Genomic DNA, 16,735 nt, shown 5'->3' on the forward strand with positions numbered 1-16,735 from the left:
TTATGTTTTGGCAACACGTAGCTTTTCTGATTTCAAAGATTCATAGCTGAAAAGGAGTTTTGCCTCGGAATGAAGTATACCTAGTCTCTCACCCATATCTGATTTAGATGATAGATGAAACTCTGGACTTTAGAGTTAATGTGGAATGAGTTAAGACTTTGGGCCTGTTGAGATGAAATGAATGTATTTTTTTTATGTGAGAAAGTCATGAGTTTGCAGGGTGTGGTAGGGATAAAATGTTATGAACTGAATGTTTTCCCTCTTGCTAAATTCCAGTGTTAATGTCTTAATCCCCAGTGTGTTGGTATTTGGAGTTGCACCTTTCAGAGGTAATTGGGTTGAGATGAAGTTATGAGGGTGGGCCCCTCATGATGGAATTAGTGCCCTTATTAAAAGAGGAAGAGACACCAGAGGTTTTTTTGTCTTCATGAGCAAGCACCAGTGAGCAGCCTTATGAGCACCAAGGAGAGGGTCTACTCTCTACAAGCTAGGCAGCAGGGTCTCACCAAACACCCAAACTGCTGGCACCTTGATCTTGGACTTCCCAGCCTTCAGAACTGTGTGAAATAGGTTAAGCCATCTAGTCCATGGTATTCTGTAATAGCAGCCTAAACTAGGATGAGTAGTCTTAAAATCTTTTTCATTTATCATAAAGAGTGTTATACATTCTTGCCTATGTTGAGTTAAAATCATGTTTTCTCCTCATTATTTTACTACAGTTGTCTTTGTACTGCAGTTAGTTTTATAATGCTAGTCCGTCAGTGCATGTAAATAAAGCAGAGTAGTGCTGTGTCGTTATCACTTGGCCTTGGCCACTATACTTAGAACTAAATGAAACAGCATGGTACATAGGACATTTTATTTGGAAATAGGTCCATGGCTCTGTGTTAAACAAATGAGTCTCAGAGTTTAGATTTTGATTCATTCCATTTTCAAACCTAAATCATTGAAAGGAATGCTTCTTTGCAATGAGTATTTCTCTTACATAAGAATGGAATGTAGTATTTGGAAACAGGTTTTAAGAACTCATCCAGGTATTTCATCATTGTAAGGTAGTGCTATACTTTGCAGACCTTAAAATGGAACTTAACCATATGTTTTGGTCAATTTCTTCTGATAGCCATGCCTGGTCAAAAGTTATTAGGAAATTGAAGAGTTGAAAGTATCTGCAGCAGAAAAGTATTCCAGTGTTACAGTAACAGATATTTAGCCAACCTCTCTGGTGTTGGTCTTGCTCAATCAGTCCTCCCTTTTGAACATAGGTTATGGAAATGACAATGTATGCATTCAATTCCTCATCCAAAAGCAGAACCTTGCTTTCCTTCAGGTACCTGGCTTTTTGTAGACCCCCCAAAAATCAAGTTTCTTAGTTCTTTTTCATCCTCCCTGAGAACTTTATTATTCTTTCATGAGAAGGAGACAAGTGCCCAATGATATTTTTCTATCTGAATTCAGAATTTGGAGAACATTTTCTAATTCTATTTTGGCTTTCTAGTCCCTTTTTAGAACTCCACTGTAATTCTTAGACTCGCCTATAAGTTTAGGGGCTCCTGCTATAACTTTGTTGGTCAAGATTTGGTAAAGACTGATTTGTTTAAAGGGTGCTGAGAGCTGAGAGTAGGCTATTAGGAGCTCCTTTTCTTTTCCTCAGCCCCTCATTTCTTCATTTTGTATGGCAAGCTGTCTTAAAAAGCACTCCAGTTACATCTTCGTTATAAAACAGATTCCTTGCGTTGTTTGTCTTTGTAGTTTTTCCTGAGGTGACTCTAGTTTGGAGGAAAATAAGGCAAAACCATAGCATGTCAGAGAAGAGTTGATAAGATACAGAGTTAATGTGATACAAGATAAAAATGAGACATTCAGGAGAAAGAAAGGGGTTGAGGGAAAAGTTTGTGAGAATTGCCATTACATAGTGTTGAAAATGGTGTTTAAAGATAAGATTTGAGGAGAATGAAATAAGCTGGTTCATACTTGGCCTAATTTGAAAAATCATAGTTTAAGTATAGTATAGCTTGGATTAGATAACTTTCCAAGATTCTTTTCATCTATAGAAGTGTGAGACTGATAGCAGAGTAGGTTGTAGGAAAGGAAAGAATCAGAAATTTATACATGAAAAAGAAGGAAAAAGAGTGAATGGGTGGAATAAGAAATAACACACACAGAAGAAATTTAAAAAGGTAATGTAGAAGAATCATAAGTTTATGAAAATATGAAAGTCACAACTTTCTTTTTAATGTCTCAAATGATTAATTTGAACTTATGCTAAACATTTTGTTATGAACAGGTAACACAATGTAGAGCAAACCCATACATCAAGGTATAGAAAAGATTTCTATTAATCAATTCTACATAGAAATGGAAATTCAATATAGTTAAGGAATTTTACCTTGAGTGGAAACTTAGGTCTTTTATTTATTCTTTTCTTTTTTTTTTTTTTAAGATTTTATTTATTTATTTGATAGACAGAGATCACAAGTAGGCAGAGAGGCAGGCAGAGAGAAAGAAGGAGAAAACAGGCTCCCTTGCTGAGTAGAGAGCCCGATGTGGGGCTCAATCCCAAGAGCCTGAGATCATGACCTGAGCCAAAGGCAAAGACCTAACCGTCTGAGCCACCCAGGTGCCCCAATTTTTAAATTATTTTTTAAGATTTTATTCATTTATTTTTTTGAGAGAGCACATGCAAGTGAGCTGGGTGGTGGGGGAGGAGCAGAAGGGGAAGGTGAGGGAGAAGCAGATTCTGTGCTGAGCAAGGAGCCTGATACAGTGTTCTATCTCACCACCCATGAGATCATGACCTGAGATGAAATAAAAGGTCGGACGCTTAACTGACTGAGCCACCCAGGTGCACCTCAGAAACTTAGGTCTTTTATTTTATTTTATTTTTTTAGAGATTTTATTTATTTATTTGACAGAGAGAGAGGGAACACAAGCAGGGGGAATGAGAGAGGGAGAAGCAGGCTTCCTGCTGAGCAAGAAGCCTGATGTGGGCTGGATCCCAGAATGCTGGGATCATGACCTGAGCAGAAGGTACACTCTTAACCAACTGAGCCACCCAGGTGCCCCAGAAACTTAAGTCTTTTAGATTTATCATTTCTGATTTTGATATAAAAACAATTTGATTCTATATTATATAATTCATGGCTAAAACTGTGTACTGTTTTTAATCCATGGCTGAAGTCTTCTTTCTGCTCGTAATTATAATAATAACCTAAAGAAGAGAACTCTTTAAAAAGTATGTATCATGGTGGATATAGCAACATATAAGTTATTTTTTTTATTACTATATCACCTCTTCCCTTCATCAGTCAGGGTTTCTATTGTTTCAAACTTGACCTAAGTTTATATGGTCAACCGGTGGGGTGGGGTGCGGCCGAGGTGGGGGGACAGGAGACTGGCACGTGGACGACCTTTCCTCAAAGCCTGTCTGCCAGGCTCTTGACAGGGCCTATTTTCTCCAGAATTCCTGGGGGCTAGCAGGTGGGGGGAGGATGGGGAAGAGGGGTTTCAGTCTCTCCCAGTCTCCACTGAGAGAAAAATCCCATTCTGTCCACTTCCCCCAAATAATAACCTAGTCAAAAAGCAACTGGACCTGTGTGAATGCAGGACTTTTTTTTTTTTTTCTTTGAGAAATGTCCACTCAAGTCCTTTGTTCATTTTTAATTAGATTGCTTGTTTTCTTGTTATTGAATTATAGGGGCTCTTTTTATATTCTGGATATTAACCCCTATCAGATAGCTGATTTGCAAATATTTTCTCCCTTTGTGAGGTTGTCTTTTCACTCACTTGATATATTCCTTGATGTGCCAAAGCTTCTAACTTTTATGGAGTCAAATTTGTCTATTTTTTGGTGTTGCTGCCTATGTCTTTGGTGTCATATCCAAGAAATCTTTGCCAGATCCGATGGCATGAAAGATTTTGTCCTATGTTTTCTTTGAAGGGTTTCTTTGAATGCTCTTACATTTAGATCTTTGATCCATTTTGAGTTAGCTTTTGTCTCCGCTGTTATGTAAGGATCTACCCTATCTTTTTAAAACATTCTCTAATTTAGTCCTTGTGACAACCTGGTCAGGTAGGTACTATAGATAATCCCTGTGGTATAGGGATTTCGTGAGAGAGTGTTGTTATCAGTTATAATGAAGGGAAGTTTTAGATCAAATACCACTAAGCATACAAATACTTACTAAACAGACAAGGAGTTACAAAATAGTTGATACTTCTGTTTTATAAGCTTCATCACATTCCAGCTGTTATTTAGGATGCTTTGATAGCACTTTGCATGAATAATGCATTCATATATAAAATACAAAAATGCACTCATATATAAAATATGAAATATGAAATATAAAAATGTGCTTATATATAAAATATAAACATATTTTAGGGACAAGAATTCTACTACCCTTATATTTGTCATCTGGCACCATAATCCTTCAAAGCAGTGAGTGCACACACAACACCAATTTCAGATGCTTTATATAAATGTACAACTTACAAAGTTTGTTGCACTCTTGTACGTGTTCATGAAGATGGGATAGTGTTTCTGAAATATTTTGATCAATCTACAGATTTGAAACACCACTAATCTTTTTTCTTAATTGAAAAACATCTTTTTCAACATTTAGATAATATTCATGAAATTTATTTTCAATTATCTCTTGTGTTGCTCATTAGAGACAGGCAAAGCTGAAACACCTTCTGATTAAATGTTAGTTGTACAGAATTGTCTATAACAGAGTAAAAATCATTATTTAAAAAAAAGATTTATTTATCCCTTAGAGAGAGAGAAGTGGGGGAGCAGAGGGAGAAGGTGAGATAGAGAATCTCAAGCAGACTCCCTGCCATGTGTGGAGCCTGGGGTGGGCTCAGTCACAGGATACTGCTATCATGACCTGAGCAGAAATCCAAAGTTGCTTAACTGACCAAGCCACCCAGGCACCCCTAACAGAGTAAAAATAACTATAATCTCCCTACTCTCCCATTGTTTCTTTAGATACTCACTGTTACCCTCCCAGATTTTCATCTATATAGAAAATCAATCTGTATATGCATTTATATAAATATTAAAAAAAAAAAAAAGACTGTCCTAGTATGCAAACTACTTTTTTTTTTTTTCCTACAGAAAAAAAAAATCTGGTTTGGTATTCAAGGAACATAATAATCTGTCCTCCCAACAAGAACTCTCTACACGCATTTTTCAATGTTTTATTCTATACATACAGTGTTTCAGCCTCTCTGGACTTCTCATAGTTCCCTGCATATGCCATGCTCTTTCCAGATTCTCTCCTTTTGATTATTCCATTCTTTACCTAGATTGCCTTTACTTTTCTTTTTCATCTGGCTAAATATTTAAAATCTACTTGGTATTAATGGAAATACATAAATCATAATTTCTCTTGGTGAATATAGACTAGGGAAGGATACAGTGTGAATTGAATGCAAAGGCCACAAGGAACCGACATATCTTTGTCCTATTTAGTATCTTACAGAGAATTCTATAGATATGTTAGAGGATTAGGAAAAGTTGAAGAAAAAGCAAATACAATGATCTTAGTCTAAGATGCTTTAGCTTGCATTATTTGTTGATGACTTAAGCTTTTATATAAGTATTTTGAGCAGTCATGATAGTATGAAATAATGTTCATCATGAGTATAACATAAAAGGTGTATGTAAAATGAAAGCAGTGAGAAAAGACTGCTATGAGGGGATAATATAAGTTGTATTTGCCTATGATCTTCAAAGTTTTTGCCTAGTTTACCTCCTAAAATAATTTGGAAAATTGACACACAACTTTCACATTTTAAAGTTGCTATCAAAAACACTTTAAAATAAATTTAGTTACAGAGATTATAGTTAAAAATATACATTGTATGTGTATTTTAAATACATTTTCTCAAAACTTTGGAGTTGTCTATTTCCTTGAATCATGAAAAATGTTCACCATATAATCCGTGGGCTAAATCAACGCTTATTGCCAAACTACTTAGCCACTTCAGACTTGAGAATCAATAACAAAACTGACTTCATTTTTTAGATCAAATAAACATATTAATACACTCCATGAAAACCATCTCACTTCTGAATTCTAATTGTGAGATAGCTGTATAGATTGATTTGTAAGCAGTCAGAAGGACTGACAGAAAGAGAGTCTTGCCAGGATAAAATAAGCATCATCCCCTTTCGTTTTTCTTGCTTTGTTCAAAAGGATTGACCCCAGGATCAATGCATTCTTGAATTATCTCTTTGCTTACATTCTGGAGACCTTTACACCCAGGAGGCAGTGCACCATAACGATGTTTGGGATGGGTGAGAAATAAGCTTTCTTTTTTGTAAAGTAGAAAGAGGGCAGTTGTGAAAAGCAAAAGAGTAAAGGGAAGCTGGTGGCTTGCAAGTACTTGCATTCTCAGGCAGATCCGTTTTAGGAAAAAGCATATATGGAATTTGAGAATTTCGATATAGATTCCATTTAGACATTTATATCTGCATTACCCATGAAAAGTCTGTTTACATTTTCCTGAGGTGGATTGTGTCTTCTTAACATCGTAGGCATTATACAGTATAAATTGATTTTGTGACACCCATAATATATTTTCTGGTGGTTTGGTAAATATACCAAGTACCTTTTCTATCTCTTACATTCAAGAATGTACCAGGTATTGCTATTCTGTGGTTTGCAAATTAAAAGCCAAGAGGGAGATGAGTATGTGAATGCTCAGAAGAGAAAGCTATGCAAGAGGAGAAATCCCTTTCCCCAAATGTAAAGTGTAAAAGATGAAGAGTTTGAAACTCTAAAAATAGGCAAAAGATATCTTCAGGGATTTTAATGAGTTCAACAGTGCAGTTGTATGCTGGATGTGATATTTGTTTTTTGAAAATACATTTTGATCTGGTGAACAAGAATGGGATTAATTATTAATCCCTTCCCCAAGTAGTGTGGGCTAACCATTATTTATATACAATCAATGAGCTTACAACTGGGATTTTCCTGTAGCATGTGAAATTTCATATTTTACCTGAAAAGCTTTTCACTTCTAGCATAAAACATAGCCAAATAAAAATGGTCAGACTTTTTAAGTTTATTTTTTATTCTCACTTTAGAAAAGAATACTTTTTATTTTTAAAGATTAGTTTACAAGAATATTATAAAAATGCTTAAAATAGGTGTTCACATCAATACTGATTTAGCATTCTAAATGGAATATATTCTAAATACACAACATTACTTGTGGACTTCATCTTTTTTATTGAGTTGTAATGCAATGTAACATAAGTTTAGCCAACATTAGGAAAGCTTCTATTGAGCTAATTGTTTAGCTGTTTGCAGATTCTGTAAAAATATTTGTATTTTAGCTGTGCTAAATTTCTGGTATGCAATGTAATACCAATTTTATTCCCATTCCTGTATTGTGCTAATTTTTTTAAACAAGAACCTGTGTTAAAGTTGAAGGAATGCCAGATAGTGCTTATAGCTCAGAAGTATAAAACACAGTCTGTGGTATAATAAAAAAAAATATTCCATCAAGTTCAGAGATAGGGGATAAAAAACTACCAATTTGCTTTTTTGTAGAAGCAGTAGCAATCTGTAGACAAGCTATTCTAGCTTCAAAACAGTATGGTAGATGGTTTTATGGAACTTGCAATTACAGAAATCCACTTTAACCTTTCTTTCTTACTGGCAGGTGTCCCATTGGCTTGCAGCCAGAGGCTGTGAGTGTAGTGCAGCCAGTGTGTCCCCCAGAGTGCTGAAAATGCCCACACTCCAGCTGGCTGCTCATAATTGCACTGATTGTGGTCTGACAACCCAGAGCTCTAAGAAAGAAATGTGATGAATATATGAAAATACTTTACAAATCTGATCAGATTACAAATTTCATCTCTCTTTTTTCTCCTCTATAGATATGATATCTGCACTTATAAAAATAAGCCATGTGGAACATTGGGTAAGTTTTTTATAAAGGGAGGACAGTCCAGATTGTCTTTTTGGTCCAGTGGATCTAGTTTTTATCATTAATTTGGTCGTTTTCCTTTCTGGCACATCTGAAATTACTCCTATAAATTGTTAAACCTGACCCATGTGGGTATGTCACTTACTAGGAAACAAGTAAATTGATGACTAGAAACAACTTAGAAGATGATTCTAAAATCTTCAAACAATAATGGTGAATCAAAAGTTACCAGTCTATAATGTATTTTCCAAAAATCCCAAGGAATTTGAGAGCAAATGAAAGCTTGCAACATCTTCAAATATCAGGCTAGGAAAGGAAAGGGGGAAAATTGGGGGTATACTTAAAGGGAGACATTGTGTTCTTAATATACCTTGGTACAATTTTTTGGAGCAAGTATATTCCTATAAACGAAGACATTGGCAATTTTCAGTACCTGAGCAACAATAAAAAAAAAAAATTGTAAAATATTACAGCCAGCAGTAGAGAGAGCAGGATTATCTTTCTTGTGCTTCCCAAATATTTGTTTTTAAAAAAGCATTTCTGCAGTATTCTAGAATTTAAAACATCACATTTTGTTGTAGAGCATAACTTCCTTCTGGTTAAAAGTTAACTGCAAATACAAATGGGGGGAAATGAATGATAGCTTTTAAGTAGACTGAATTGTTAAGCAACAGAGTTATTTTTAAGAATGGGAGGGGTTTTTTTCCCCTCCAAGGTAATTTTTTTAGTGTCATAGAGACTTGCTACAGATTCAAAAGTTAAGCACCTGAAAGTGAATTTTCTAGTTTCTGTATGACAAGTCTCAGTTTTCTTGTCTGTAAAGGAACAATTCTGAAATCTATTCCTATGCCCCTCATAAGAATTTTGGGAAGATCAAATTTAAGTAGAGGTGAGAGAAAAGGTGTTACCCAATTTCCTGGGGAAATTAAAAAAGTCCTCTTTGTAGAGATTAAAATTTCTCTTGATTTTTATCTGCCTTTCCTGTCTTCTTCTATTCCATTTCCCTCAGGGTTTAAGTCTAAAGAAGAAATCCCAATTAGCCAACGATCAGTATTTAGGGTAGAGAAGTTTGCTGGTTAAAAAGCATAATGTAGAAAGAGCTTTCTCTGCTTAGAGATTTCAAATAAAAAAGATTTAGTTTTTTAGGTTAACTAGAGCAATACAATCCTTTGGAAAGCACCCTGAAGTGGAAACTGGAAGCTATCAACTGGCTTTGACATTTTCAGTGCATTATCTTTCCCACTTTATTTAGGTCTTTGTTTCTCAATTCCTTATCTATGAAGTAGGAGCAGTATCTCCCCTTATGTGACAGGGAAATTGTAAAAATCACTTAAAGGAAAAAAAAATGAAGATGTTTAATAAAGAAGTACTTTAAAAATGTACTGGTATTATTATTTGTTGTGGAAATTATACTGTTTAACTTAACCTGTCTGTTATTTTTTAATATCTATAAGCATTTGCTAAGTGCTTGATCAACTTTAAATACGATAGACACTAAGCTTCAAAGGAGGTATAAGCTAGAGTTTGTATTTTTCCTATATATACATATTCTGAGGAAATACATATGTATATATCTACCCATTCTATCCTGCTTTTTGAAGGTAGATTGTTTGCACTGAGATGTATTCTTCATTAGGACATTGGTAATAACACTGCCTGTACTTATGTTGTTATTTTTACCAAAGTAGATTCAAAATATGCTTCTACCCTACATCTCTTTCTTTCCCAAATATATTTCCCAAGTTTTATAGCTTATTAATTTCCAAAATCAATACATTAATACTTTGATACATGTCAATGCATTTTCAAGCTCAGTATAAATTATTTTTCAAATTATAAACCATTATAGATTATTTTTTATACTATCTCATGGTGAAAACTGAATGACTGTGTATTGATACATATGTTGACTTTCATATGTGAAAAATACATCATCGGTACAGAATTGGTCAGGTTTTTTCTTTCTGGATGGTCATTCTGGCAACTTTCATATTGGTTTTTATGCTAATACTTGCATAGTATCCTGCTTAGTACCTTTGATGACCAATTGTAACATGGCTAACTAAGTAGATTTAAGGGTGCAAACTGTTGCCATCAAACTGAGGAAATCTAAATGACCCAAATAGTAATTAAACCCCTATTAACACAATCACACGTAAGAACTTTGACAGCCTCAATTTTATAGGAATACAGAAAGTTGTAGGGGTTGTGAAAATAGATTAGCGTCTTAATTATTTTATTTCAGTAAACATTTAGCTCTGTATTTTTAACTAATAGTTATTTTCCAAATATGTTCTTCCTGAAGTTGTTCTTTTAGTAGAACAACTAAGTTAATTTTATATCAGATAGAGATGTAAATCTGTGCTTGCAAATACACCTTGGGGAATCATTGAGAATTCTCTGTTAAAAATATTACCATATGGTATATATCAAACGGTCACAATAACAACAAACAGAAATTTAACCCATGGAATAATATATTTTGTGACATATAAGAAATGTTAATTTAACAATAATTACTCTTAGTAATTCTTTTTTAACCAAATTTCATAAGCTCAAAACAGAAATAGTATTCAAACACTGTGGCTTTGTTCTTCCCATATCATGGATGATATTGAACTCAATAGCTTAGCCAGATAATCTACTAAAAACTTTTTTGGTATTCTTTCTCTCCCAACTCTCTCAGTGGAATTTAGAACTAACATTTATTAAATATTTTTAATTACCCAAAAATTTAAGTCACTTTGCCCAACTAGTCCCTCTTTTTACTTCCTCTTCTTTAGGTCCCAAGACTTCTAAGTAGATAAAAGGGCACAACAAGGATAAAACTAGTATTTACAATAACTCAGAGGCAGAAATCAACCCTTTCCCCAGCTCCTGCTCCTTCCACATAAAACAGTAGGAAAAGCAGTCTATTAGCAAATCTAGCACATACCTCAAATCTGTTCCAGTGTGGCTATTATGTTCATATTTTACATTAGAAGTTACAGAAAAACAATTTCTGTAGCTTTCTTGTCAGTAAAAATATTAATTGAATAGCTTTTACTGTTCCAAGTTAGTGTCACTGGGAAATTATACATAGCATGGAACATTGCTTACTGCAGTCAGTAAATATTCATTGAATTAGATTCAAATCACTTTTTGTGGTTAGATAATTATTATTTGGATAATGATAATAGACTAGTAACATATAAAATGTTTTTCCTACTTTTTCTTCAATTTCTTTTAAATAACTTTCGTTCCTATATGTGTTAAGTATAATTTGGCATCTGTTTCCTTATAACACATGACATTTTTCACACAAAAATTCTTTTTTCTGAGTACTGTTTTAAAGTTATGTACTAATTCACAGGGCGTGATATTCATTTGCAAGTAAATATGAAAGCTTTTACAAGCTAAAATTCCCAAGGGAGGAACATAACATTTCACTAGAATCAGTGAATTAACACTGTAGTTTTGGTTTATTAGTAAATCTAATGTGTTGAAGGGGGATGGGAAAGGGGATAACCACTTACTGTGCAAATGTCTTTCTTTCCATTAAAATACCTAAATAAATTGTTGCATCACTATCAGGACTTCTTTCAGAAGATTAAAAAAATGCAAAACCTTCTATTTTTAACAGTTCTCATTTTTCTCTTTTGAATCATTCATTTTTGCTTTTATTAAAAAATGTCATAAAAAAACATTTGGGATTCCCTTTTTTTGGTAACTAAAAAGTTGCTTGTATATTTTTATGAATCCACTAAACTTAAACAGATCTCTTTAGAAAAATAATGTGGATATATTTTGCTTTCTACAGCCTGAAGAATGTTAAAATAGAAATGCTTTCTTGAATTCCCTCTTCTGGCTCAAGTTACTAGGTGGTCCCAAGTTACCAGAAGTAAAATTTATAAATCTAACCCCTAGTCTAGACATTTTCCAGCACTGACTGCAGTTCAAAAAATATTAATGTCTAGCCGGCAAAGTGAAACTCCCCCCAGTGATTTTGCAAATGACTAGAAAGTTAACCTTTTGCCAACTGCTCCTTCTGTGCATGGAGGTTATTAAAAAGAATCCAGGCATTTATAACTATGGGCTTTTTAAGACTGAAACACCTTGGCTTGACCCTTTGTGTCTCCTTCTGTTTATTCAGGCTTGGCCTCTGTGGCTGGAATGTGTGAGCCTGAAAGGAGCTGCAGCATTAATGAAGACATTGGCCTGGGTTCAGCTTTTACCATTGCACATGAGATTGGTCACAAGTGAGTGAGTTTAAGAAAATCAAAATAAATTTTAGAACTCCACTCTTTTGAGCAACTCATAACTACTGTGTAGAGTGCCTGTGCCCAAACATGCTTTACTGCCTTTTTGTCTGATTTCAGTAGAGAATGTTATCATTTGGGGTATTGGGATAAATCATCTTAAGAACTAGAGACTTGTTAAATAATCTTTCTGATTCAGTGACCCATATTTTTAGAGTGGTGAATGAACCACACTTAAGTTTTGTTATATATATTTAAAATAATTTACCTTTAGCATGGTCTGCTTATCACCCAGTTCCTCGAAGTTAAATTGTTTAAATGATCTTTCTTTTCCTCAAATGACAGTACCTATATATTTTAAAATCATCATTGATACCACTACCATAAAATCTACTTTGACTTTTCACTCTTCATACAGCTGTGAACATACTTTTTCCAGACATAAAGTTTGTGCAATCAGTGCTATGTAACTTTTATGTTTTCAGGTGTAATATGTCATTGAAATTAAAAAATTAAAAAAAAAAAACACCAAAAACCCAGTCCAAACTGATGTTACAAAAAGTAGTGAGATATCATTCTCATCACATTTTAGGAGTATCTGGAGTTCTTAATATTTGTTTTAAATAATTCTGTGCCAAAAACTGTCCTTTGGCTATCCCCCCACATGCACACACATAGCAATAAAATCCTTACTTTCTTTTTTTCAAACAACAGGCAGTAGTAAATGTAAAAGCCTGCTCATGTGGAAGGAGAGAATTTTGAAAACATTAAAAGGATAGTCAAACATTTTCAACTAAAACAAGCAGCTTACTTGCAGGAACTCCTGACATTTGTATGATTTAAGTTTTACAGTCTGCTTTTTGGTAGAGAAATGGATGTGGAAAAAAGAACAAATGAAAATGAATGTTTAGTATATGCTTGCCTCAGAGGTCATTCCTGAGATAAATCTGTAGTTCAGCTTTTTTTTTTTTTTTTTTCCAAATTGGAGAGTGAAATTGAGTCAGTCTGTTGCATTATTTTGAAGATCGTGATTTAAATTTTACCAAATTAGTGTTGATTTATGTATAAAGGTGAGTAACCAAGTTTAAACCTATTTGATTCAGACATGAGGAAAAGTCAGTATTACACTTTTAACGAAGGCCCAGAAATATTGGTATTCTAGTTTTCATTGCAGTAAATAGCCAAGGAAACAAAAAGGGAAGGCCCTTCTAACCAGTCAGTTTATCTTCAATGCACTTAAAAGTCTGGCTCATTAATGACTGTCATAATCTTATGCAACCAGACTGAATTTAATAGGTTCTGCTAGATTCAATTAAATTGAAAGGTTAGGATACGTTAACATACAGCAGATGAATAATGTGTGTATGAGAGCACTGTTACCTCATGCAGTCGCAAGTTAGTCAATGTCAACATATGCATTATAAGTCTCCTTCTTGTATGTACTTAAATAGCTGAGGTAAGGGTTTATCTCTCTTTGTATCTTTTATTGTGATGAAGATTCTAACTGACCAGCTAGATTTTTGTTGCTGTTATTGGTCTCTTGAGTAATTCCTCTTAATTCTTCCTAAGATGAATGGCATATGCCTTATGTAGGGAATTATGAAAGAGAAGTAGAATATGAATTAACCTTTTAGGATTTATATGCTTTGAAGTAACTTTATTTAACAGCTAATTCTTGTTTGATAATGTGACTGCTTAAATGAGGAGGGGGAATATACAAAATGCTTTATATTGAGAGCCAGAAGAAATGCTTCCACTCAAAAATGTTATTTGACAAGCAAAAAATCAGCTGTCCTTCTATGTCCAGTTGATTAATATGTCCGTATCTTCCATTCCCTTTTCCCCAGACAACCTGGGCAGGGTATGTTTAACATATATTTTTTGATATATCAAATTATTATTTGCTCAGTTAGGGAAAGTCTCTTTTATGAATGAAGATACCTTTACTTGTTTTTAAGATCTTAGTGTTTAGCTTTAAGAAACTTAAAAAGTCAACTCTGGCACAACTCATGGCATCCCTAAAATACTGTGTTCCCTGTTCTTCCTGAGACAAAGCAACAGCCATGGTAAATATGTCAAGTATAGTTTTCAGTTTAAATTTATTGAAGTTTTATAACTTGTATCATTTAGTTGGATGGATGTTAAGTGATGTGATGATATCTGCAGATTTATCACAATGAAGAATTTTTTTTTTAAGATTTTATTTATTTATTTGACAGAGAGAGAGAGCACAAGTAGGCAGAGAGAGGTGGGGGAAGCAGGCTTCCTGCTGAGCAGAGAGCCCAATGTCAAGCTCGATCCCAGGACCCTGAGATCATGACCTGAGCCAAAGGCAGAGGCTTTAACCCACTGAGCCACCCAGGCACCCCCGCAATGAAGAATATTTGATATGAGTTACTGAGAAGTGCCCCCAATGAATCACTAGACCAGTGGAAAATTTTCTAGTATTCTTTACAGTGTGTAAAATATGGTTTTGCACCCACTGTATACTTGTGTAGGGATGGATATACTATCTATTTTGAACAGCTATGGGATAACTTTTTTTCTTTTGCTAGGCCTTAGTGACCATTTCTTTTTTTTTTTCTTCTTTTTCTTTCTTTCTTTCTTTTTTTTTTTTTTTTTTTTTTTTTTTGGTGACCTGTATGGGGATCAAATTAGCAACAGTTTTATTTCTCTCTGTGCCTTTGTGAAAATAAGAAGTTAATTTTTTTGTAAAATAAAAGATTGAGGGTTTATGCTATATTTAAATAACATGTCTAGCTTTAATGTAGCTATAAGCCAAAGGTAATTAATGAAACCTTACAGAAAAGAATGCCCGTTGAAAGATTTTTTAATTAACTATGTAGTTGCTATAGGTTTCATCAATGGAAAAAAGTATGATGTTGAAGAATTCAACCTGACTTCTTATATCCTGAGAAAACTAATGTTTCCAAACTGTACAATAATAAAAATATGTTTTTAAAAGATTCTATTTATTTATTTGACAGAGAGAGAGAGAAAGAGAGGGAACACAAGCAGGGGGAGTGGGAGAGGGAGAAGTAGGCTTCTCGCTGACCAGGGAGCCCAGTGCAGGGCTCTATCCCAGGACCCTGGGATCATGACCAGAGCTGAAGGCAGAAGCTTAACAACTGAGCCACCTAGGCACCCCCAAAATAAATAATCTTAAAAAGAGATCTTAAAAATATTCATAATTTTTAGGGATGCATATTGAAGTATGCACGACTGAAATGACAGAATGTTTGATAGTTACTTTTAAAAGAAAGTAGGGAAAAAAAGAGAAAGATGGGGCATGTGGGTTGCTGCCTTTGGCTCAGGTCATGATCCCAGGGTCCTGGGATCAAGCCCTGCATCAGACTCCCCGCTCTGTGGGAGGCACGCTTCTCCCTCTCCCACTCTCCCTGCTTGTGTTCCCTATCTTGCTGTCTCTCTCTCTGTTAAATAAATAAAACCTTTAAAAAAAAAAAAAAGAGAGAGAGAGAGAGAGAGAAAGCAAGAATAGTAACATCTTGAATTTTATTATCTTGATAATGTATGGATGGGAGTTCATTATACTACTCTCTCTACTATTGTAGATGTCTGATATTTCTTTGCAAAACGAATAGGTACTACAATCATAAATCTTTTAGTTGACTTAGCTCATTTAATATTTAATTATGATTTAGTGAACTGTAACTGATTTTGACAAAAGTTATGGAAATGTTAAATGTTTTAGTGAAAGCTGCACATATATATTGGTCTTTCTTTTGGAAATCAGTATCAATGTTTGGTCTTGCCAGTAGGGATACAAAAGACTGGATAGGAGATTTTTTTTTTTTTTTCTTTTAAAGGAGGCATGCGACAGGCTTCAGGATAAAATTGTAAATTAGTTACTTGTGTTAGGAAGCTCTTATTACTATTTTCTTTAATCTGAATTTCCTTTTTCTTACTACAAATACCTAGGTGTCTCTAAATGCTTGATCAGGGCTATACTTTCATAGCAGAAGGCTAATTAATACACCAAGGAAATTTTAGGATTTGGAACTAGTATTTGAGACTGTATTTGGGACTTTAATGCCTTTGTCTAGTTTTGGTATCAAAATAATGTTAGTCTAAGAAGTATTCTGTGTGTTCTGGAAGAGTTTGCATCCCTTGAGTACATCTTAAAATATCATTTAAGTATAATTTACATACACTAAAGATACTTTTGTGTGTAGTTCAATGAATTATGGCAAATGTATGTAACCATTTACCTACCACAATTAAGATATCAACATTTTCATTACCTAAAAAAGTCCCCTTGTTCCCTTTTACAATCAATCTCCACTCTCCTCCCCTTTTCCCTGGGCTCTGACAGCCACAGATATACTTTCTATCACCATAGATTAAACGTGTCTTTTCTATAGTTCCAATTAAGTCAACTTATATAAGGGGTACTCTTTGTATCTAGTTTCTTTCCCTTAGCACAAAAGATTTTGAGATTCACCCATGTTGTTACGTGTATCAGTAGCTTTTTTGGTTTCTTTTCTGAATAGTATTCCTTATAAATACCACATTTTTCCCCCTAGTTTGGGGCT

General features: G+C 34.3%; 1 protein-coding gene across 5 annotated transcripts in view; it reads left to right on the plus strand.

Annotated features, from left to right (window-relative positions):
• ADAMTS6 (ADAM metallopeptidase with thrombospondin type 1 motif 6) overlaps positions 1–16,735 on the plus strand; it is a 313,953-nt gene that overhangs the window by 118,430 nt on the left and 178,788 nt on the right. For all 5 annotated transcript variants that reach the window (XM_032336137.1, XM_032336135.1, XM_032336134.1 and 2 more), the window contains exons 8-9: positions 7,895–7,938; positions 12,077–12,182. In XM_032336137.1, the coding sequence (XP_032192028.1) occupies positions 7,895–7,938; positions 12,077–12,182 (150 nt within the window). The remainder of the gene's footprint in view (positions 1–7,894; positions 7,939–12,076; positions 12,183–16,735) is intronic.

Source organism: Mustela erminea, chromosome 3 (genome assembly GCF_009829155.1).
Source record: "Mustela erminea isolate mMusErm1 chromosome 3, mMusErm1.Pri, whole genome shotgun sequence".
NCBI lineage: Eukaryota > Metazoa > Chordata > Mammalia > Carnivora > Mustelidae > Mustela > Mustela erminea.